Source organism: Scleropages formosus, chromosome 1 (assembly GCF_900964775.1).
Source record: "Scleropages formosus chromosome 1, fSclFor1.1, whole genome shotgun sequence".
In the NCBI taxonomy this organism is placed as follows: domain Eukaryota; kingdom Metazoa; phylum Chordata; class Actinopteri; order Osteoglossiformes; family Osteoglossidae; genus Scleropages; species Scleropages formosus.
This window is the reverse complement of record NC_041806.1, coordinates 20,167,659-20,192,840: the sequence shown is the minus strand read 5'-3', so window position 1 is coordinate 20,192,840 and position 25,182 is coordinate 20,167,659. Positions and strand designations below refer to the sequence as shown.

General features: G+C 42.8%; 1 protein-coding gene across 2 annotated transcripts in view; it reads right to left on the bottom strand.

The window, feature by feature from the left end:
• gabrg3 (gamma-aminobutyric acid type A receptor subunit gamma3) overlaps positions 1-25,182 on the bottom strand; it is a 134,834-nt gene that overhangs the window by 90,707 nt on the left and 18,945 nt on the right. For both annotated transcript variants that reach the window (XM_029255208.1, XM_018749966.1), the window contains exon 3: positions 17,708-17,775. In XM_029255208.1, the coding sequence (XP_029111041.1) occupies positions 17,708-17,775 (68 nt within the window). The remainder of the gene's footprint in view (positions 1-17,707; positions 17,776-25,182) is intronic.

Genomic DNA, 25,182 nt, shown 5'->3' with positions numbered 1-25,182 from the left:
ATGAAAGCTTCTCCCTCAGCAGCGCAGGGTCTATGGTGTTCAATGCACTGGAGAAATTTTTTAAAAAATGGCCCTCAAAGTGTTACCTGCCTTGTCCAAGGGGGAGTGGGATCTGTTCAGAAGGTAAATGACAGCACTGTCCACTCCACTGAGGCCCTAGGTTTGAGGGTTTGAGGTTTGCCAAAACCTTTCTTGCCTCTTCACGATGTGAGGTACATGTATTGAAGTAAAAAAGTCCCTTACTATTGAGTACTCATGATGCATGCATTATACCTTAATGAATATGATATTATCATAGTATGTGCATTTTGCAACTATTTCAAGACAGCATTATCTGTTCAGTTAAAACCCTACTGATGCGTGCTTAATCCCTAAAAGAACATAATATTGGTCTTTCAGTATTGCCCTATTAAGTTCATAGGGTGTAAATTACTTTTACACACATTTGAGAAAAATATACAGAACCATTAAGCCATCATGATGCAGACATAATACCTTTATGAACATATCATCACACTATTTTCTTATCTTTTTGACAGAGAACTAACGTGACTTTAATGCGTACTACAAGTCTCCAACAGTTTTCACATACAAAAACTTTAAAATCAAATTATCACTCAACATGCAAACAAAAAAATGCAAATCCCTGGATGGATGAAGTAATACATAAAACGGTTAAAATGTTCCATGCTCTCCTCCGTGAACCGCCACCTTATCGTGGTGGAGGGGTTTGAGTGCCTGAATGAGTCCAGGAGCTATGTTGTCTGGGGCTACATGCCCCTGGTAGGGTCTCCCATGGCAGACAGGTCCTGGATGACAGACGAGACAAAGCGCGGTTCAAAAACCCCTTATGACAAAAAAATCAAGGCGTCCGTTTACCCCGCCCGGTATGGGGTCACCGGGGCCCCACCCTGGAGCCAGGCCTGGGGGGGGGGCTCGCATGCGAGCGCCTGGTGGCCAGGTCTATGCCCACGGGGCCTGGCCGGGCTCAGCCCGAAGCCACAACGTGGAGCCGCTCTTCGGTGGGCTCACCACCTGCCGGAGAAACCATAAGGGGCCGGTGCGTTGTGATTTGGGCGGTGGTCGGGGCCGAGTGCCCGGCCGACCCAAACCTCGGGCGCCAACTCTGGTTTTTGGGACTTGGAATGTCACCTCACTGGCGGGGAAGGAGCCTGAGCTGGTGCGGGAAGTTGAGAGATACCGTCTAGATATAGTCGGGCTCACTTCCACTCACAGCTTGGGTTCTGGAACCACTCTACTCGATCGAGGGTGGACTCTCCACTATTCTGGCGTTGCCCAAGGTGAGAGGCGGCGGGCTGGTGTGGGCTTATTAATAGCCCCCCAGTTCAGCCGCCATGTGTTGGAGTCTACCCCGGTGAATGAGAGGGTCATCTCCCTACGCCTTCGGGTCAGGGAACGGTCTCTCACTGTCGTTTGTGCTTATGCGCCTAGCGGCAGTGTAGAGTACCCGGCCTTTTTAGAGTCCCTGGGGGGCGTGCTGGAAAGCGCTCCCACTGGGGACTCTGTCGTTCTACTGGGGGACTTTAACGCCCACGTGGGCAGCGACAGTGATACCTGGAGGGGCGTGATTGGGAGGAACGGCCTCCCTGATCTGAACCCGAGCGGTGAGTTGTTATTGGATTTCTGTGCTAGTCGCGGTTTATCCATAACGAACACCATGTTCATGCATAAGGGTGTCCACCAGTGCACTTGGCACCAGGACACCCTAGGTTGGAGGTCGATGATCGACTTTGTAGTCGTTTCTTCTGACCTTCGGCCATATGTTTTGGACACTCGGGTGAAGAGAGGGGCTGAGCTGTCAACTGATCACCACCTGGTGGTGAGTTGGATTCGATGGCGGGGGAAAAAGCTGGACAGACCTGGCAGGCCCAAACGCATAGTGAGGGTCTGTTGGGAACGTTTGGCGGAGGCCCCTGTCAGAGAGGTCTTCAACTCCCACCTCCGACAGAGCTTCAACCAGGTCCCGAGGGAGGTGGGGGACATTGAGTCTGAATGGACTATGTTCCGCTCCTCCATTGTCGGTGCGGCTGTCCGGAGCTGCGGCCATAAGGTCTCCGGTGCCTGTCGCGGCGGCAATCCCCGAACACGGTGGTGGACACCGGAAGTAAGGGATGCCGTCAAGCTGAAGAAGGAGTTCTATCGGGCCTGGCTGGCTCATGGGACTCCTGAAGCAGCTGACAGATACCGACGGGCCAAACGGAGCGCGGCTCTGGCAGTCGCCGCGGCAAAAACTCGGGCTTGGGAGGAATTCGGTGAGGCCATGGAGGAAGACTTTCGGTCGGCCTCAAAGAGATTCTGGCAAACCGTCCGGCGACTCAGAGGGGGGAAGCGGTGTTCCACGAACACTGTTTACAGTGGAAGTGGTGCGCTGCTGACCTCAGCTGAGGATGTTCTCGGGCGGTGGAAGGAGTACTTTGAGGATCTCCTCAATCCCTCCGACACGCCTTCCGTAGAGGAAGCTGAGGCTGGGGACTCGGAGGGGGACTCGTCCATTACCCTGGCTGAAGTTGCTGAGGTAGTCAAAAAACTCCTCGGTGGCAAGGCTCCGGGGGTGGATGAGATCCGCCCCGAGTTTCTCAAGTCTCTGGATGTTGTGGGGCTGTCTTGGCTGACACGCCTCTGCAGCATCGCGTGGAGTTCGGGAACGGTGCCTCTGGACTGGCAGACCGGGGTGGTGGTCCCTCTTTTTAAGAAGGGGGACCGGAGATTGTGTTCCAACTACAGGGGGATCACACTCCTTAGCCTCCCTGGGAAAGTCTATGCCAGGGTACTGGAAAGGAGAATCCGACCGATAGTCGAACCTCGGATTCAGGAGGAGCAATGCGGTTTTCGCCCTGGCCGTGGAACACTGGACCAGCTCTATACCCTCACTAGGGTGTTGGAGGGTTCGTGGGAGTTTGCCCAACCAGTCCATATGTGTTTTGTGGACCTGGAGAAGGCATTCGACCGTGTCCCTCGTGGCATCCTGTGGGGGGTGCTTCGGGATTATGGGGTTCGGGGCTCGTTGCTACGGGCTGTTCGTTCCCTGTATGACCGGAGCAGGAGCTTGGTTCGCATTGCCGGCAGTAAGTCAGACCTGTTCCCGGTGCATGTTGGACTCCGCCAGGGCTGCCCTTTGTCACCGATTCTGTTCATTATTTTTATGGACAGAATTTCTAGGCGCAGTCAGGGAACGGAGGGTGTCTGTTTTGGTGGCCGCGAGATCTCGTCTCTGCTTTTTGCGGACGATGTGGTCCTGTTGGCTTCATCAAGTCAAGACTTGCAGCGTGCACTGGGGAGGTTTGCAGCCGAGTGCGAAGCGGCGGGGATGAGAATCAGCACCTCCAAATCCGAGGCCATGGTTCTCAGTCGGAAAAAGGTGGATTGCTCCCTCCGGGTTAGGGGGGAGTTGCTCCCTCAAGTGGAGGAGTTTAAGTATCTTGGGGTCTTGTTCACGAGTGAGGGAAAAATGGAGCGGCAGGTCGACAGACGGATCGGTGCGGCGTCTGCAGTAATGCGGTCATTGTACCGGTCTGTTGTGGTGAAGAGGGAGCTGAGTCGTAAGGCGAAGCTCTCAATTTACCGGTCGATCTACGTTCCTACCCTCACCTATGGTCATGAACTCTGGATCATGACCGAAAGAATGAGATCGCGGATACAAGCGGCAGAAATGAGTTTCCTCCGCAGAGTGGCTGGGCGCACCCTTAGGGATAGGGTGAGGAGCTCAGTCACCCGGGAGGAGCTCGGAGTAGAGCCGCTGCTCCTCCGCATCGAGAGGAGCCAGTTGAGGTGGCTCGGGCATCTGTTCCGGATGCCTCCTGGACGCCTCCCTGGGGAGGTGCTCCGGGCTTGTCCCACTGGGAGGAGGCCTCGGGGCAGACCCAGGACACGTTGGAGAGACTATGTCTCCCGGCTGGCCTGGGAACGCCTTGGGGTTCCCCCAGAGGAACTGGAGGAGGTGTGCGGGGAGAGGGAGGTCTGGAGTACTCTGCTCGGACTGCTGCCCCCGCGACCCGGCCCCGGATAAAAGCGGAGGAAGATGGATGGATGGATGGATGTTCCATGCTAACCAGTCACAGCGCCCCATCAATCACAAAATGATGAAAACGCAAATGAATGAAATCTGCATGAGCGATTTCAGATGTTGCTCAGGTCTACCGAAGACTCAACAACTGGATGTTTGCTTTGAGAAGTATGACTGGACTGAGAAAGCAGCTGAGAGTGTTGCACAACTGACAGTGACAAAACACTGGTAGTACAACCTGATGTGTGTTTAATTGTGTGAGACGCAAGCTAATTTTGCAGCAATGAAATGACATCTTGTTCATTCTTGTTCTGATCATCATCATCATCATCCTCCTCATCATGACTACAAACAACATCTAAGACTCTGTCCCCTACAGTGCTGATGGGATAATTCAGCCCTGAATTACAACATACTCAATATGAGGAGTCAGAGTTGTGTTTGACACTGTATTTCAACTCTTCTTTTGCTCCTGGAGCAAAATAGTGTTCCTTTCTGACAAAGCTTTCATAGCAGTTTTGACATCAGTATTTTTAAACCAGCCTGGCTACTGCATCAGCAACAATATCATTAATCACCACTCTCCATCACGTTAATTTCCACACAGTGTCAGTGATTTGTTCTCTGCTCTCTGTCTCGAGCCGGGGCGGATCGGAATCGTTCCTCGCTGGGTAATGGCGTTTTACGTTCACAGATGTTTGCCTTTGCTGTTCAAACAGTTTGATAAATGCTCCATATCTGAGCTCGCCCCAAAATCCTGGCAGCCCAGTTTATCACGCCACCAGTTTTACAGCCAGAAAGCCTATATACAATGTGCGATATGTTCGGAGGCACACAGAAGTTCTGCGAAAGATCCGACTGTTTATATTTGCTTTGGAAGTTCAATATTTAACCAGCTAATAAGACCAACTGTTGGTTCAAAAAAAAAAAAAAAAAAAAAAAAAAACAAAAAAGTCATGGCTGCAGCAGTCCAGAGCCTGTGCACGTCATGTCATTTTGGCTGCTGTAACCACATACTTAACACTTCAGCAAATATTTTCTTAAATGTTAAAATTTGATATCAAATCTTTGACATTTTTGGAAAATCAGACTTTTGTGATTTGAATTATACAAAAAATACTAGGATTATTTTTAATTGTTCACTGTACATGGCCAGAGGTAATTTTGTCAACACCGTTCTCTAATATGAATTTTTGCAGACCTGTAATATCACATAAGCTCTGAATGTGAAATTTACCCTGAATCAGTACCTACTATTTTCATTACCATGTAGAATAACACACACACACACACACACACACACACACACACACACACACACACTGGCCGAAACCGCTTTTCCTGAGCGGGGTTGTGGCAAGCCGGAGCCTAACCCGGCAACACAGGGCACAAGGCTGGAGGGGACACACCCAGGACGGGATGCCAGTCCATTGCAAGGTACCCCAAGCAGGACTCGAACCCCATACCCGCCAGAGAGTGGGACCCAGCCAAACCTGCTGCACCACTGCACCCCCCACACTAATAAAGATAAATGTAAATTGTATTTACAGAGCAGTGTCTGGGAAGAACTAGAATAACACCTAAATAAACTGATTGCTTTACTTCAGCAAAATATCAAGTGGGGAACCATTCTGTTGCCGAATTTTATTACCATAAACAAGAGAAAACAGACTATATATTTGTTGCCCGCTAAATTATTAAGTGCTCCTTGGCAACGGCAGGGAAGGAAGTTAATTAATGTCTGGGATTGCAGCCTGGTATTAGGCATCTTTGATTTACTGAGATTTCTCTAAGATGCCAGCTAACTGCACACACTGTTTATGGGCAAGCAGGGCTTTGGCTGTGTAGTGGCTGTCATTTTTGGGCTGCCCTGGATCAGTCCGCACCGAAATGCTCCAGCTGGGGATAGTCTCTGGCCTGTAAATCTTGCATGACCCCACCGAACTCAGTTGTCTCTCCTTGTGTGCATCTTCTGTGTGTGTGTTTGAGACAGGCGTGGAGGATGGGGAAACCTGTGGGATTGGGCTCCGCTCCCAGCCGCCCATGGGACATCCACACAAAAGCGAGAGAAAGATAATCAATAGACACATCATACATTCTGCTCCTCTCTTTTCTGATCCATCTGTGAGACTATACATCTAAATTTGGCTCAGGAATCCGTGGGATTTTCTTTCATCAAAAAGAGACTGTAACGGTTTGGGCAGTAATGACAAAGATGATCTTTTAAGACAATGACATGTCTCAAACGGTATTATGCACAGTTTCCTTTTTCCAATTGTACCGTATTATGCCCTTAAAGCCAGTTTAATTTTTTTTCTGCCTTGATGGTGGCACTACCGAAACCCTGGAAATGCTGTTTTTACTCTGAAATGTATGGCTTTCCTAAAGTTAATCAACTAATCAAGGCATTCTTCAGAAAATCTCATTTTTGAATACTCATCTTTCCCCTGCATGTCAGCAGCAGATTGATTGGTCCATAAGCTGTAGGGCACAGATTCGCTCCGAGCTCCACGAGGAACCCATAACAACGGACTTACAGTGTGAGTGTCACCGCTGCTCTGCACAGAGCAAGCATCTTATCGCTTTCCCTCCATTCATTGTCCAGAAACAAACCAATAATTTTGTGTTTGGACTCAAATGGACAGTAAAAATCACAGCCAGCTCCCAGTTATTAAACTCCCAAACGCATGCAGTGCAAGAGCTGCTGTTGTGCTCCAAACAGCGGTGAACTGAACTGCAACTGGTTTCTAAGTATTGGGGGGGTGGAAAGAGGAAGGGTAACCCCCCTCCCCCCCCCCCCCACACACACACACACACACACACACACACACAAACAAACACTGAAATTTTCAGTGAGTTTCGGACTGAAACAATTTTCTGATTCTCTTGCAGTAGCATCTGAGGTGAACTGCCACTTTTTGCACTGGCGGGCCCTTGTTTGGATACAGGGGAAATTAATTGATCTACATATTATATTTCCAGCTCTTGAAAACTATCCCCCCCCCCCCTCCCCCCGCTACCCCTCCAGGGGAATCGGCTGCAGGAGAGCTCCTACTGCAATGGCTCCGTCTCCCTCGGAGTCCGTACATCCTTGGCTACACACTGTTGCCTAGGACACGGGGCGACCTAGGCGTTTAAAAATAGCTGTCGCCATGCTGCTATACCAAAGCTGTCCTTCAAAGTTTTGCTTTGGTGATGAAGAAGACAGACAGTCCACCTGGCGCCTGCCATGGTTTAAATTGCAAGCGTAACTTTCCCAGCAAGTGAAGGAATCTGAGTTTCATTTATTTTATTTCATTGTTTCTAAGGAGACAGGGGTGCGGTGGTGCAGTGGGTTGGACCACAGTCCTGTTGTCCAGTGGGTCTGGGGTTCGAGTCCCGCTTGGGGTACCTTGCGACGGACTGGCGTCCCGTCCTGGGTGTGTCCCCTCCCCCTCCGGCCTTACGCCCTGTGTTGCTGGGTAGGCTCCGGTTCCCCGTGACCCCGTATGGGACAAGCGGCTCTGAAGATGTGTGTGTGTGTGTGTGTGTGTGTTTCTAAGGAGGTAGGAGGCAGAGTCTTAGTGGATGGGCGGAGGGGAGGTGGTATTTTACAAAACATCAGACGCTGATAGTGGCCTGTGTAACAGCACAGGTGCTACAAGTCTTGGCTTAAAATGTGTTTAAATATATAAAAAGCTTGAAAGTACTTATAAATGTATGGGTGTAACAGCCTTTCACCCAGTGCTTCGGGGATAGGTTCCAACCCTGAGCAGAAGAAGTGGTTAATGAGGATGGACGGATAGATGGATGGATAGACAGATGGATAGGAATGAGGATGGATGGATGGATGGATGGATGGACGGATGGAGGAAAAATTCTCCCTCATTATCTATACTTTGCAGAATTTTATTTCACAGAATGTGCAGTTGTCAAACACCAACTGGTGCCGTTGCGGTGCAGGTGCCACCAGCATCAAGGGCATAGAGCGGCGATGTAATCACCCCCTCCGACCTGTCATCGTTTCTGTGACAGCCCATGCCGTACAGCGGGGGTGGCGGTGAAGGGGGCGAGGGGAGAGACATCGTGAAGGGGGGAGAAACAAAATGAAATCAGAGCTCTCCCACACAAACAGGATCTCTCTGCGGAACCGGTGTAATTAGTTCTTTCAGGGATGAGCAGCCACCATTTAGCAATGGCGCTCGCCCACATGCTCACGGTCCGCAGCAAAACAGCAGCGCCGGGTGGAGGACACACATCGCGCCCCTGCGCTCCGCTCACCCCGCCGCATCGACTGCATTCCTAAGGCAGCTATTCTCAGGCGGATGGATAATAACAGACTCGTGCGTTGTCCTCGGATTGCCGTTATTCGGAACACATCATTACACAAACGCTGTCACACCAGGTAAATCATTTCCGCAGACATCAAAAGCAAATCGGTCTCCTAAAGCAGTTTTTTGCCAAGTCTGGAAACAGGATGCCGACAACTTTGCCTCCACACGACTCGAAATGTGGGGCTCATAATGACCCGAATTGTTGGCAGCTTTTCGTAGGCAGCAATTCAAAGTAACACTCGTTCAAAACAACTTCCTTCTCCAAAGGAAAATGTCAAGGCTTTCAGCAGCCGGCTTTGAGCCGTGAATCCTATAATGCCGCTAATGTGCGGTGGGCAAAGTCGGACGGTTTCCGTCGGCCACAGACTCAAACAGCCGAATAAAATAACACGCGATGTTCCTGCGATGCGCTTCACGGGACAGAAAATTCTCACAAGTTCAGGCTTTCAGGCTTTGTCAGGTATCCCGCCAAGCACAGATTTGGAGTCATGTGACAGTTTCAAACACTCGTCCAGGTAACTGGTGGTTCTCATGGGAAATTAAATTCCAGAAGCTGTCTAGCATTACTCTCACTGGGCAAAGTGACAATTCGCAGTCCTTATAAGACCTTTGTAGTTCGTCTACAGGCGGTCCCCAGGTTACAAATGTCCGACTTACGTACGACCCGTAGCTATGAACCACCCCCCTGTAAGGCCTACTATATTAAAATATTTGAGCTACACAGAATGATTCGTAATAACAAACAGGTCCTACTTTGTGACACACATCAAAACATTGCACGTCTACAGCTGTTCGTCGGCTCGTGAGCCCGAGGAAGGACAACGAATTCCTTCTTTTCAGTCGGACCACGTTGCTGTTAACAGTGTCTCGTGTGTTACTGTATTTGGCTTTAATTTTTTTGTTTTTAGCCTCCTAACCATGGCACCAAAGCGTAAATATGATGCAAGTGATGGTGATGCAAAGAAAAGGAAAACGATCACGACTGAAACTAAAGAGTAAATAATAAAGCCATCGGAAAAAGGTGAAACGCCAGCAAACACTGGAAAACACACACAGTAAGATGTATTAGGTATTATCTCTTTCTATGTCGCTCACTATTATAAATACGGTCGTTACACTTATTACTATCATAATTATTGCTATCATTATCATTACATTGTATTATTATTACTGTATTGTTATATTAAAGATGTTTTAATGTATCTGGAAGTGTTTAATGTTTTTTATGCATAGACAGCTACATGATATACAATATACTAAGGCAAATATTTGACTGACGTTAGACATGAACCGTACCAAACTGTTCCGACTTAAAGACAGACTTAGGAATGGAACTACAGTAGTTCGTAATCCGGAGACTGCCTATAGATGAGTAGATTATGTGAAGATGACTATATGACTATGGGATGCTAAATATATGACTGATACAAGAATACATACAACACACCATGCATATTTTCAAACAACATGATTCAAGTTCAAACTTCTCTATACGGGTATCCCTTGAATAACAAACATCCATATTAGAAAAACTCAGACTAAGAAGCGAATACGTTTTGCACTCAAATTTGCATAATGAGCTATCCACCCACTTTTATGAGAATTGCTTTATGAGAACAGAAATTTCAATTCAAGATACAAGTCTTGGTCACATGGAGCACCAGAAAAGACAAGCAGGCTCCCCCCGGTGTGCCGTGGCTTCTCCCGCACATCTCGGTTCTCTTACAACCATGTTCCCACTCACAAGGATTTCTGAGAAATGTTGCATTGTTACCTTTTCTCATAGTGAAAAACCAAAATATAATACAATAAGGAGCTGCAAAGCAAAAAGAAAGCCTCAACTATCAGTTTAAAACTTGAAGTGATAAAATGTATAATTCTCTTGAAAAGCAATATCATGACAAATGACTGATGTGATGCACAATTCTTTTATGATAAACAATACTTAACATGTAGTTTAGCAGGTGGAGTCATGAATATCATGAGTGAATACAGTAATTGAATTAGGATAACTACCTTGTTAGATTGTGTTATAATAATGATTTACATTTTAATTACATTTTCCCTGTGTTTAAAAGGCAAGGCAGGAATTTTTTCATCTTTTCTGGGAAAACAGATGAACTTTTTGTGGCTCGGGGTGCGTTGTCTGTTTCCCCCATTTATATTAATGATAATTAATATGTTGTTCTAGGAAAATTCGTTATGCATAAAGAATTGTAAGCAGATTTTTAATCACTGCTCTATAACATTTGATTTTGAGGGTTTATTCACACATTTGTTCTGTTTGATTGTATCTCATGCAGCTCACTTTTAAAGTAACCTCACTATTTTATGCAGGATAGTTCACCATGGACCCTGTAAATACAAAATAAGAACATAATAATGCAGATTCAGTTCCAGCTGTCTATGAAAATCTGTAATATCTTCTTATATCTGTCTTACAGCACTGAATCGGCATGCTCTGATGCACTTCAAAGAAAAGCTCATCCTTTGTGACCCATTGTGTCTCTTCCTCAAATCGGATACCTTCCGCAACTGACATTTTCTATATGCAAGACATCTGGCTGAGATTTTAGAAAGACAGAATCGGTGAAAATGTTCTGAAATGAAGAACTTCCAACAAATCATTTAAAAATGTTCATCTGCCTCAGTATTGGCTTTATGGTGTATAGAGACTATTCCTATTTGACCAGGTGATTTATTATTTAAGCAACTGGTTCAACTGGAAAATAGTATCATATGACTTGGTCTACTGTCTCCTGAATAATTTGCATTACCACCCCTGCTTAGCTTCATCTAAAGCATTCTCCCTGCTCAAAGACAAGCCTTGTCTTATTCAAAGTGAACTTTTTTGTGTCCCTGAAACCGTGCTATTTTGAGGATCCATTAGGGGTTTGTAATTTGTGCAGATCTACTTGAAAGCATGTCATTCAAACAAAATACCCTCAATATGATTTGTGTGTCATATAATAAATTCTTTGCCATAATACACAAATCAATTAATTCATTGTCAAATGGTTTGTACATTCATGCTCTAATTGCACTTAAGTGCAATTGTCATTTTCCTTACAGCACATAATTATTTTACTGTCCCATGTAATGCTGGAAATTTTAAAGAACGTAATCTTGTATTGTTGAAAGCTTGATTTACTCTTTGACACTCCTTACTACTGCCATCGCCTCAATCTCGTTAAAAGCACGCTTTTAAATGTATTAACATTTTTTTAAACAATTGATTCAAAGACAGTCCTGCAGTTTCATACCATTACGGGTGCTGGCTGTATCAGTTGAAATTCGAACAATTGTGGCTGGCTGACTGTCTGCTCTTTACGTTTTTCTATAGCACACAATTAGATTAAAGAGATCCTTCAACGAGTGGATGGAAAATTAACTGGTCAGCTGACATGGAGAAAATATGACAGCCATTGTCTACAGGGGAAGTTGCTTTCTCTTAATATACTCTAATGATAGATGTAATCTTACAGAGAGCTTAGTCCACTGGACTCCATGCAAGAGAACGAAAAGGTCACTAAACAGGACAATGGTCATACTTTATATATTACTGCTATCACAGCTGGGGTGACAACTGACAGGAACGTTTTTAGTATGAATGTCAGAGAATCGCACACGTCCGAATCATAAATCCAGCTGAGCGAAATGAACAAAACAGACAGTACACATAACCTAGGGCATCACGATTTCTTATTACGTTGCCTTAGCCAAGGCTTTTACCCAAAGCTACTAACAAGTTTCACACACTTAAAAACTGGTATTTACTGAATCAACTAAATGCATCCTGGAAACCTTAAATCTATATTTTTAATTACAATGCTTCCTGGTGCCCTCTGAACACCTTTGTTTTAAATTATCTAATTTTGGCAGCGATCAGCCAGACCCAAATACCTTTTTAAATCGTCACATCCAGTCTGCACATTGCACGTAGGTAAATGGATAAATTAACCAACTGGCAAGCCCAATAAATGTTGCTTAATGACATGTGGCCTATTAAATATGGATCCATACCCACAACAAATCGATCCATTCTTCCTCCCAGTATGCAAACCCAGTCAATGGAAAGAAACCCTTTGAATATGACTTTTCCCAGTGCTGTCATGCCATTTGCAGCACAGCAGGTCCTCCAAAGAGTGTGCCACGCATTGCTCGAGACTCTGTAAAGACTCATTAGTGCGTGAGTGCGCGTACGTGTGATGCTACCTGTATCGGGCTCCCTTGGGCAAGACCTTCTCAAAACTGAGACTCTTAATCTATTCAATATCCTAGTTAGTAATCAGATGCAGAATGGACCTTATCAGACAGTACTAGGCCATCATGGCTGTCCATTAAGTAAACAGTGGGTTACAGGATGACAGCCTGGGACCAGGTCTGTTGAAATAAATCTTTGGTGGAGACCTACATCTACCATATGTTTCCAATCTATGATAGCATTACATCTTATCCGTTTCTGAAATTTTAGTAATCTACTATCATACTCTTGCAGCTGGTGTCTCAATACATCCAAGCACATTCAAAAACACAATGATAGATGGATTTTTTTTTAGGTGGGAAAACCCAATGTCAAATTTAAATCTAGACTTTAAAGAGGCAAAAAATCAGCACATGCAATGAGTTGTGACACAGAATGCAAAGTTGGGGGGCTATAGGAGAGTCCAAGAGGGGGAGAAGAATACAGTTCTTTACTGGTGCCTGGGGTAAGAATGGGAAGTAGCTGTAGATTTCCTCTGCAGACTGTTCGTCTCCACAACCTATGATGCAGATCTCTTGTATTGACTAATTCTAAAGCCTTGTAAATTTTTAATAATCTGGTCACCTTATAATGGCACATTGATAAAAGTGTGTGACTGAATCCTCTCCCACAAACTGAAAGAGAATGGTGTCCCACCCCTGACCTTCTCACTCGCGCACACACACACACACACACACACACACACACACACACACACACACACACACACACACACACACAGTGACTTGGCCATACTCCAGTATCAGCTAAAGGTTTTTGCTAGTTCCCACATCCATACACCCACATTTGTGTGCTGTCAACTTCAGGTATGCAGTATTTGTGCACATAACTTCATGGCAAATTTTAGATACTATTTCACAGCGCAGTGCAGCGTACCTCCTTACTTCATTAACACAGTCACTTGGGGAACTCTCTGCTGATTATAGACTCCTTCACAACTGCACGATGCAAGTAAGAAGAATAACTTCATTCATGGAATCTGACATGTATACCCAGGCTGCACCACAAAGTTTCAGAAAATCCTATTACTGGTAACAACTACTACATTACTGTAGTAGCCAGTAATGTTTGGTAACAGACACACACACACACACACACACACACACACACACACACACACTGTCTGAAGCCGCTGACATTTACATTTATTTAGCAGATGCTTTTCTCCAAAGTGACTTCCAATGAACTCTATGTAGTGTTATCAGCCCACACATCTTATTCACCAAGGTAATTTACACTGCTAGATACACTACTTACACTGAGTCACAACTCCATACATCAGTGGAACACACTCTCTGTCACTCACACACTGTGGGTGAACCTCAACAGCATGTCTTTGGACTGTGGGAGGAAACCCACGCAGACACGGGGAGAACATGCAAACTCCACACATATGTTTACAGGTTTCCCTTGTATAACAAAGCAACTGTAATTGTAAGCTGCAAAATTCACATAACCAGCTGTGAAGTCTCGCTCATTAGCAATGCGTTCCGAGAACAAACTATTCGCGCGCCTTGATGATTTCACACCAAATGAGGTGAGCACAACCCCTTCCTTGCTTTGGCTTTAGCCTCTTCTACACATAACAGTTGCGCAACAAACCTTGCCTGCATTAAAACCTGGAGCTGAAGATAAAATATGATCGTCCTACGTTTAGCTGGCACTTTTCTCTAGAGTGACTTACACCATTAAGCGATTTACAATTATTTACCAATTTATAGAGCTGGGTAATTTTACTGGAGTAACTCAGGGTAAGTACTGTATACTGCTTAAGGGTCCTACTACTAGAGGTGGGATTCAAACCTGTAACCTTTGGATCCAGAGGCAGCAGCGCTAACCACTGCACTCCCAGTTGCTCCCTCTTGAAAGGCAACATCATTACAAATTACTGTGTGATTTACTATTCTTTTAATTCTAATGGTACTTTACAAACAGCTCGGCAGAGAGGGATAATGAGATTTCCATGTGATTACTGTAATTACAAGTGTTGCCTTGTTAGGTGGTGCAATAATAAAACTTTATATAGCACATTGAAATTATGAATAAGCACTTACTCAATGCAACAATGTGATGGACCCGAGCACATGGAGTGAGGCAGGATACACGAACTAAGAGCCATGTAAAGGTACTAATTCACCTGAAACGTGACTGTACTATGCAAAGAAATCACAGGGAACTTTTGCTAGGCAGCTATGACTGCTTTTAAAAGGGAGAAACCAGTGCTGCGGAGTCGGAGCCATGAAGTCGGAAGCAACAACTGGGTTACTGGAATCGGAAAAAATGTACTGACTCCGACTAAATGCGTAAAATAATGCGCAACTTTTAGGCAGTGCTGCAGAGTCGTAGTCGTGGAAACTGAAGCAATTATTGGGTTACTGGAGTCGAAAGTTTTGTATACCGACTCCAGAGCCCTGGTAGAAACTTTAAGCATCAAATGCGAGCAATTAAAAAAAAAAAATGCTAATAGGATGACAGAAATGTAACAATGTGAACAGACATTTTTTCTACAGATCTACTTAAAGTATCAGTGGCAAAATTTATTCTGAAAAGTAGAATTTTTCCAAAAATTTTATGTAACAGGGTAAACGTAAGTCTTTATAACCCACGTCTGACCGTTAAACTGCCGCTTTCTTGTAACAGCATACTAACTACAAAATATTTGGCATAAAGGCTTGAAATAGGGCAGAATACAAAAATACAGAAGCGCGGGCCTCATGAGATTTTCTTTTTGTGTAGTTATGCAATAGAAAGCTATGCTGAGGAATTGCACAATAAAGATTTTAAGAGACTTTACTTCCACTGTAGAACATACAAGTCACCAATGAGTAGCTACTTCCTGCTATTGTACTTTAAAACATTAACGGTTAACGTTAATGTTACGACCCCGAACATTTCAGATTCCCCGCACACATAAAGTAAACTGTACTTTGCATTAGCAGAGGGAACAGAGAACGTGACAGTGACTGTATGAACTGCCCAGAGGACAGAATTCACTCTCATACATCAAATCTCAGTATTAACCACAATTAAGTTCTTCTCAATAAAAAAATGTATTTTTTTTCAGGGTCACTAAGCAAACTTGCATCAAACCATTACATCTGATCATAAAAAAAAAAAAAAAAAACTAAACTAATCAGTAACAAACACTCATCAGGCAAAAAAAGCTTGAAAACACCCAGAAAAATGCTAAATAAATGATTCTCTCAACATTCTGGAAAGAATTTTTTGCCATCTACAGAAAGCATACTCAGCATGAAATATTTATGACAATTTTCAAGCCTTCAGTTTTCCAACTGGTCCAAGTTTTTTTTTTTTTTGTTTCTGTGTTACTTGTTATTTTAATACAGATGCATACATTGTCTTTTTTCCTACTCTTATGACATATTCGGCCATGCGCAGTACAGAGTTTCTAAATTGCGAACTTTCACTTTTGCTGGCACAAATAAACAACGCATTTCATATGCGTTTATGAAGTGTATTATTCACTAGGCTGCATACATACAGCATTAAAATTTCTCCCGACATTAATTTGCTCCAGACATTAATTTGAAAATTTTTGTTTTTAGAAAAATAATGCTGTTGTTCTTGGAAGATTATAGGACAGAAAATGAGTAGGATGGTTTTCCTAAAAATAAATTCAACCACTTAAAGTACCAGTTACAACCCATCAAATGGCAATCTCTTAAACAGAATTTGAAAATGTCCAGTAAGCTGAGCCAAGAAATGAGTTGACAGTCTGTAGATGATAGTAAATGCTTATTATTTCTAGAAATATTATTTTTGGTATTTACTGTACATTATTGCAAAACTGATGTATAACCATTTTTAAAATGGAAACTTCAACTTGAATTCTTTTTAAAAAAAAAGAAAAAAAAGAAAAAAAAACATTTGTTACTTCACTGGCACTGCTCTCCAAACTAGCAGTTTTTAAGGCACCTATACAGCTGGGTATTTTTACTATACAAAGTCAGGGTAGGTATCTTGCTTGAGGGTACAGCAATAGTTGATGGAGTGGGACTCACACCAACAATCTAAACTTTAGTTCAAGGTCATTCATTTGTTCAATGACCTGCTACTCAGCCTTGGAATGGGGTCAGGATGTTGAGGGCTCAAATTAATCCCCAGATCTATGGATGATGGCAGTTTTCTCAATCGTTTTCTCTGATTTCTTTCCTTAATCTGCACATGCTGATGAGGACACTAGTGACTCGGAATTACCTCGTGGGTGTTTAAAAATGTTCAGCAATGGGCTGACCATGGGGTACCTCAGTGTTTTCACTTATTCTTCATACATAGTGGATCTCAGTTAACTGGGACACAGTGAAACAAGAACACTTTGGTCCAATCAAGAGGCCACCACAATTATATGACGTTTTGCCTAAAGAATTTAATAGGTATGTAAATAAAACCAAAATTTCTGTTTACTGCATAAATATTTAAATGAATTCTGGAACAAATGGTACAAATCAGAGCAAAATATTTAGCATAAAAAATCATTTAATGTATGTAGCAAACATACATGCAATTCTTATTTAATGATGTTGGAGGAATTTAAGTGTTTTTGAGATGTTATCTGTTGCCATTCATGTAATGCCAATTCCTCTTACTGTTTGCTACCATATCACACATGCGATTGTAAATGTGTGCTCTTCAGCTACTTCCACCAGCCAGAGTTGACTGGTGATAGGTGGGTGGCATTTTATTTGAACAAGGAAGGCAGTTTTGTTAGTTATGTCAAATCTCTTTGTGGCATCTTGATAAGGGTCTGAATTTTTTTACGAAATCAAAAGTAAAAAACAGAATAAAAATTGCTACACACTCTGAATATACCCGTTCCTTATTGAGTGAGTCAGCCCACACAACACATACCTGCAGTGATCACAAGTGTGCCATCTAGCAGTCACTGTTCCCATTAACAGCACTGTGTCTCAAATAAGCTAAACAAATTCTGGTTTTCTTTTTAATTTTGTTGACAATCAACTTAATTGTCCTGTTAACTGAAATCTACTGTATTTCTTTTCAATGCGACCCAACATGGAAAAACTGATTACTGAAAAATGCCATATACATTGTGGGCATGTATGTGCGTGACGTCCACCCACTTACCATGTTTATTGACGACACCGGCCCGATGCTGTTCACGTAAATGTCCACGTCTATGACCGTCGGCTTGACTGCAAAGTGCAGAGAAAGAAAGAATTGCATTATGAACACATAAGAAATCTCTGCACAAGGGGGGAAAATGAGCTGTGCTTATTATTCCCAACTCCCTCAGCTGACACTTCAACGGCAAGATCAGAGCAGGAGCTGTGAATAACCACAAGCTCACTGTTGAGGAGGTTGTGGAGTCTCAAACAATTAATTTACCAATGCTAGATGCTTTGAAAGGAAAACCCCCCCACAAGAATCACATTAATATTGATTAATGTTGGCCATGGCTCCCACACCACAGTGCCCGAGCCAAACTCTGCTTTGCCTATTCAATTATATCCTGTTTTAGGGATTTATTTTTTACGGATTTCACACATCACCCAAAAAAATGACACGCTGTCCTGGTAGTCTGAATATAATTTTTAATTCACCAAAACTGCTGAAATTCCTCCCAGAGGAAATGGGAGTTTGCAAAACAACATCTAAATAAGCACAGTCCAAACCTTTAAGTTATACAGCCATGGACACAGCTATCCGTATATAGGTATACTAAGACAAGTTTATGAAGCTGTATAACAACGGATCAGTTTAAGATGTAAGAGTACTCAGGCGTTGTGGATAAATGTTCAGCAGAAGACTTTTAAATGGATCACTGAAATCTAATATGAATTTGAAGCCATTTTTCTGAGGTTGCGAGAGATCACCTCAAGTCTATTATTGGGAAAAAGCCGAGAGGGACAACCATTTCGACGTTTATCCCAGCAGCTGAAACCTAATGTGATAAAGCCAGGACACCATTTCCAGTTCATTTGATATCTTTGCTTATAGCATACCAGGTTCCTTGCTGGTGAGTCATAGCCTGAATGCACCATGTCAATTAAAGAAATTATGGAGTCTGCCAGGGACTGTAATAAAAGGAGCTACTCAAATAATCTTTGCATTCTGAAGAAATGCACTCAGGAAGGTTTTGCACCAGCAGAAAGCTAGTGCACAAACATAAGCGCTGTGGCTCAGAGGTGTTAGCACCTAGACAACTTTAAATTGCCATTGAAAGAAAGAAAATTTCATTACGTGAATTAATCTGACTATTGTAAATATGTCCTCGCTAGCCTTCGACAGCTCGCAAGATTGGCTGCTCTGTTCCACTGTTTCTACTGACACCTGTTACAGCTGTCAAAACCCATTGAAAACCATCTGGGTACGCTCAATAACATTTCTGGGTGACTCATCTCCTGTGTGGAGGCTGCAGCTCAGAGAAGCACTTTGCTAAGGCAATAAGGCAATGCTGAATAAACAGTGAAAGGAAAGATCTGAGTCATTTTCAAGAAAATAAAGGGGATACCACTGCTGAAGAAACATTCGGGTTTGGGGGCATATTGTGAAGTCTGTTTTGCCTGTTAGTATCTTGGGTTCATGTTGGGACACCCCTCTGTTTCTTGATCCTCCCTGTGATTTCAACCTCATGGTCACTGAACATGTTCCTCAGTCCATGTTACATTGGGTGGGACCTAAAGGAGCCAAATTTACATTTATTCACTTAGCAGATGCTTTTCTCCAAAAGCAACTTACAATGGATACTACATAGTGTTACTAGCCCACACACCTTATTCACCAAGGTGATTTACACTGCTAGATACACTATTTACAATGGGTCACTCATTGAAACACACTCTCTCTCACTCACACACTAAGGGGGAACCTGAACAGCATGTCTTTGAACTGTGGGAGGAAACCAGAGCAAACCCACACAGACAGAACATGCAAACTTCACACAGGCTGACCAGGGATCAAACCCACCTTCTCTCACACCACCAAGGCACTGTGAGGCAGCAGCACTACTTACTGTGCCACCGTGCCACCATCCCATCCCCAGCCAAATCCCAGACAACCATCATCACCCAGCAAAGAGAGAACGGTGGGACCTTCAGTGTTAAAGGAGAAGCTTGTCTGGATCCTGGAGCACAATTCATGGTTGAATCAATAAAGGCAAGTCATCCAGGTCCTGAGGAAGATCCCACTATTGACTCATTCAGGTGATTCTTGGCAGATGAGAGACAGGTATTTATGTTGTTATTGGTTACCACTTTGCTACTTTCCCATGAAGACCATTTTGCCTATTGCCTTTCTGGTTGTGGAGTCACAAATACTGATCTTAGCTAAGGCTAGAGAAGCCTGCATTTCTCTGGATATTTTTTAGGATCTTTTGTGACTTTCTGGATAGTTTTACTTTGAATCCTGGAGAAATTATGACTGGTCAGCCAGTGCTGGGAAGGTTGATACTGTTCAAAGTGTCTTCTATTTTGAGATGATGGTCTTGAGGAAGTTCCAAAGTCTTAGTTTATTGGTAGTTGTTTTGGAGAAAAGCATCTGCTAAATAAATAAATATAAATAGCTTTATTACCCCTTTGTACACAGTTAGCAATCAACTTCCTTTTTCTGATTTCATGAGGAATCTTTATGTTAGAAACTTTACCCTGATAGTAAAGGTCAGCCTAAGTAAGCTTTATATTGAGCAGGACTGGTTATAATCAAGCCTGTTTACACTCAGTCATCTGACTGTAATTATCCCTTGAATTTTGTCACGGGATTTATGGGGAAATTACCTTCTTTGTACATTGCCAGTTGATTTTGGACAACTTCATAAATGAGTTCATTAAATAAGTTTATAAACATTGTTTTTCCATTTGTGTGCCCTTTGTCTCATATTAAATTTTGGTTGAAAACCAAATCTGAATTTTGCAAGTATACAGGAAATAAAGATGAGTATACATTCTTTTTCACAGCACTGTGCTTTGGCCACACCAGGTGCAGAAGAGGTTGGCACAGTATGTGAGCCAGGTGGCAGTGTAGTGATTAGAGCTACTGCCTTTGGACCCAAAGGTTGCAGATTCAAGCCTCACCTCCAGCTGTAGTACTCTTGAGCAAGGTACTTACCTTAAGTTGCTCCAGTAAAATTACCCAGTTGTATAAATGGATAAATATTTGAAACCTTAACACTGTAAGTTGCTTTGGAGGAAAAGCATCAGCTAAATGAATAAATGTATGTAATGGCTGCATTTACAAGTGGAACAAGGACACACACCTTATTAGTGGTATAATAAGTGTGTGTATATAGTAGTGCCAAATATACCTCTACCAGAAGGTAGAAACAGTTCAGTATGGTAGCAGTAAATAACAGTAATTGTTTCACTTCTTTATTCCCACCATTGCTGATTAGAAGATACTTCTCAATCAGAGATTTTGTTTGAACTGAAAATCTTCAGCGGAATTATATTTCAGAATACCTCAGTTTATCCTTCCTGCTTGCATTATTTTCATATAACAAACATAAATCCATCAGTACATAGCTTTCTGTGCCAAAGCTCACATAAGACCTAAACTGCCTGTTTCAAAGATTTTATATTTTGCATGATAATAACATATTGATTTCTTTACTGTGTTAGAACAAATATCACTGTGTTCTCAACTAACATACCAAAATAAACTTTGGAAAGAGAACTGCATGCAACCTTGTGACACGCCAACTTGTTTCCGGGGAGTGACCAGGTGTCAGGTGGCAACGGCTGGACTTAACTGGATGTTTTCATTTCAAAATAGAAACCACAGTGGTGAAAACAGCAATGTAACTACAAAAAGAAAAATAAAACTTCCAGCCATAAAACAAAGCCTAAAGCCTCAGTTGAACAGCTTGAATATAAAAAACCATTTCATATGAGTTCGAGCAAGAATTTTGAATGAAGGTATGTGCACATTTTAGAGCAATAAATGAGCATGTCAATCTGGACCCCATCTATGAGCCCATACGACAAAAGGACCACTCAACGTGCACCAAAAACTAAACAGGAAGGGTTTAATCAGGTTAATTAATCAATCAGGTTAATTAGGTTTAATCAGGCTTAGAACCAGTTAAAGCTATAGTAATCAGCCAACCAGAAAGTAGAATGGGCTCTATCTCAAATGGATGGGGTCAACTCAAATCAGCCAATCAAATCGAAGCCGAGGAAGTTTCCAGCTTCCAGACCCAATATAAAGACTGACATTGAAACCACCATTACATACATTAAGCACTGATGAAATGCATGTATAGCAAAAATATTTTAAAGCATTTTGTACTTAAGAAATATGATGGTTGTAAATCATAGAAGTTTACTCAAGACTTTCAAAGGTGAAAATAGTGGTATTCAGTGCTGTGTGAGCATTGTATAAGAGTGTGGTGAGACAGTCATTCAGGCACAGATTGAAGATGTTTTGCTGACAGATTGTATTAGTCACAATCTCAGTCACGGGTTTGCTGTTTCATCTTTCAAGCACTTCAAACATAAAAGTGTGAGAGAGACCGTATCATCCCCCATGCACACATCTGCGGCTCTGTTTATCGTGTGTATACTATACTCTAAAATGTTTTAAGTTGCTAATATGTAAAATGCCCATCATAACTGCCACAGAAGTTAGTTTGGAAAATCTTGCAATTAACTAATTATAACCTACATAACCAGCGAGTAGCGCTTTTGTCTCATAGCGCATGGATAATGCAAGAGGACGTGGGTTCAATCCCCGCTCAGTCTGTGTGGAGTTCGCATGTGTTCTTCCTGTGTCTGCATAGGTTTCCTCTGGGTGCTCTGGTTTCCTCCCACAGTCCAAAGACATGCTCTTCAGGTTCCCCCATAGTGTGTGAGTGACAGAGAGAGTGTGTTCCACTACTGTATGAATGAGTGAGCCATTGTAAGCAGTGTATTTAGTAAGGTACACAGAGTTCATTAGAAGCCACTTTGGAGAAAAGCATCTACTAAATAAAATATTTTAGAGCATACATTAACTTGCTAAAATGTAAAATGCCCATCATAAGTTACTATCACAGAAGTTAGAGTCTGGAAAAACTTGCAGTAAAATAAACATTAACTAATTATAACCTATTTTGAGTTACACAGCCTTGAGGAAACTACTCTAGATGAGTTTCATTCCGCTGTTTGTGAAAAACAAACTAATTTCAACAAATCAAATGCAACCATTCAGGTTGCTGTGGAACCATCAGCAGGAAACTAAATGAAACACATTTAAAACAATTAAAAGATGACGGCAAGTATTTGCATGCAAAAGGAAACTAAGTTTGGATGCACTGAATATTTTCTTCATCACTGCAAAACAGGCAAGGTGCTTCTATCAAAGAAATCAATTTTTCCCAGTTTGAATGTGGAACAATGATAACACAGACCCGCCTACCACCCCTCCCTATTCGCCTCAGTGGAGGTTCTGCCCTGAGAACCGCGTTTGCTACTGGATCTAATGAGTCTCAGAAAGACCCGGATGCAAGTGAAACGCATAGAGCTCGCATGTCATTGGTTCCAGTGGCGTCAGTAGGGGGGGCGAGGGGTGTGGACCACACCAAGTGACAACATCAGAGGGGGTTACACCAATATGACTCTCTAAAATTTCATCAATTGTTGCTCGTTCTTGTTAAAAACACACTCCAGGTCTTGGACAAAATAAAAAGCATTTTCATTTTGGTTTTAGCTTTATATTGGAATGGATATTGTGCCTCCATGTTTGGTTACCCTCAGTGGCGTTACTGGGGGGTGCGGGGGGTGTGGACTACACCGGGTGACACCATCGGAGGCGGTGACGCCAAAACGACTGCCTGAAATTTTTGTGCAGTGTTTCAGCAGAAATTTATTAGTTTTAGAAAAATATCCATTTAGCTAGTTATAAGAACAAAAACATTTCTCGTAAGAAAGCCCAGCTTACATGTATCAATTTACATACAAAGCTAAAACTCTGCGTTCATTTTTTTGAACCTTCCAATGCGCTCCGCTCAGTGCTCTCATTATTACCCAATTACAGCGACGCTTCGGATCACGTGGTTTCGTCTCCACGCGCTGCAAGGAGTCGTTGTTCTTTTCGTCGCTGCGGCTGTTTTTATATTCTCTGATTTCGTCACATTTTCTGTTGTTTTAGCTACAATATTGTGCTAATTAGTATTTGTGAATCTATCAATAACGTTAAAATAAGCATAATTTTGATGTAGTTCTTAAATGTTTTTACATTTCGAATTCTATTGTTTTCTTACTGAATTTTCATTTTAACCACATGAAATATGTAAATGTAAATACATTAGTGATTAGGCTGTGCGCATGGAATTGTAATTTAAAGGTGTAATTTTAATTTTACCTGTTGTTTATGTCACTTCTGTTGCCATTACATTCAGTGATACGGGGGATTACAATTTACGAGTAACATGAGTACAAAAAACATTACCAAGGATTCTATATGGTCTGGTACAGGAGGAAGTCCATGAGTTGGGGGTGACACCATGAGTTACTGCGCTGGGTGACACCAGCCCTAGTGAAACCACTGGTTGGTGTTGTCTAAAATTCCATGAGTCAAATACCTGCCGTGGCCCAACGGCTCTTCCCCAACTGCCGTATCCTCCAGGAAACTTCTGTCTCCCTGCTCCAGATGTGAGCATGTTCTCCCCATGGTATCACTTACTCTGCTTTACACCTCAGCCTGAACTGAACGTCTGAGTGGTAGAAATCAGAGTGTAAATGGCCCCGAGTGCAGCTGTTTAATTCACTCCCTGCGACTGTAGTGTGCACCTCTCCATTTACAGATGTGACAGCTAACTGGTACGTTACTAAAAATTCTTCTCCGGATGCCGTCACTGGAGGTTCTTCTCATCATTTCACATCACGTTTAAAAATGTAGGCAACAGTTACAGTAGGATGGAGGGTTAGCACATGGGTTGGTGACAGAAAGGTTTCATACAGCAACATCTCTGAATCGTAACTCCCTCCCGCATCCCCTAAAAATGACATCTATCTTCATAAATATAGGTTGATTTGGATAAGAAGCAAAATAGCAATTTTACCATGGTTTGCTAATACTTTGGGCTTTAAAGTCAAGTTCCACTTTCCATTTTCGTGTCCTATCACCAGAAAGAAGCAGCATGTAATTCAGAGGATGTTTACTTAAAATTACTATTTTTTTTAAAAATTACAGTCCACACCTACAGATTGCTTGCAAATACAAGATGAAACTAAATTTCACATAACTGCTTTTCACAAGTATCCCGAGCCAGAGTCTGTAGATTATGAAAAGCTGCTAGACAAAACACTTGTTTACATTTAATCACTCTTAAAAACAAGGTCTAAATTGTATGATGCAATAGTGCACAAGCGCTGCCGAATAATGTTTTGATCTGTATCCACTAAACGGGGAGCAGAATGCTGGTAATAGTAACTTGTGAGAAGATGGTCAAACATTACATTAATTCATTTAGCTGATGCTTTTTCTCCAGAGTGACTTAGAATGTTACTCTCCCTACAATTATTTACCCATTTATGAAGTTAAGTAATAGTACTAGAGCAGTTTTAGGGTAAGAACCTTGCATAGGGGATCTACAACTAAAGGTGGGGCTTGAACCTCTGACATTT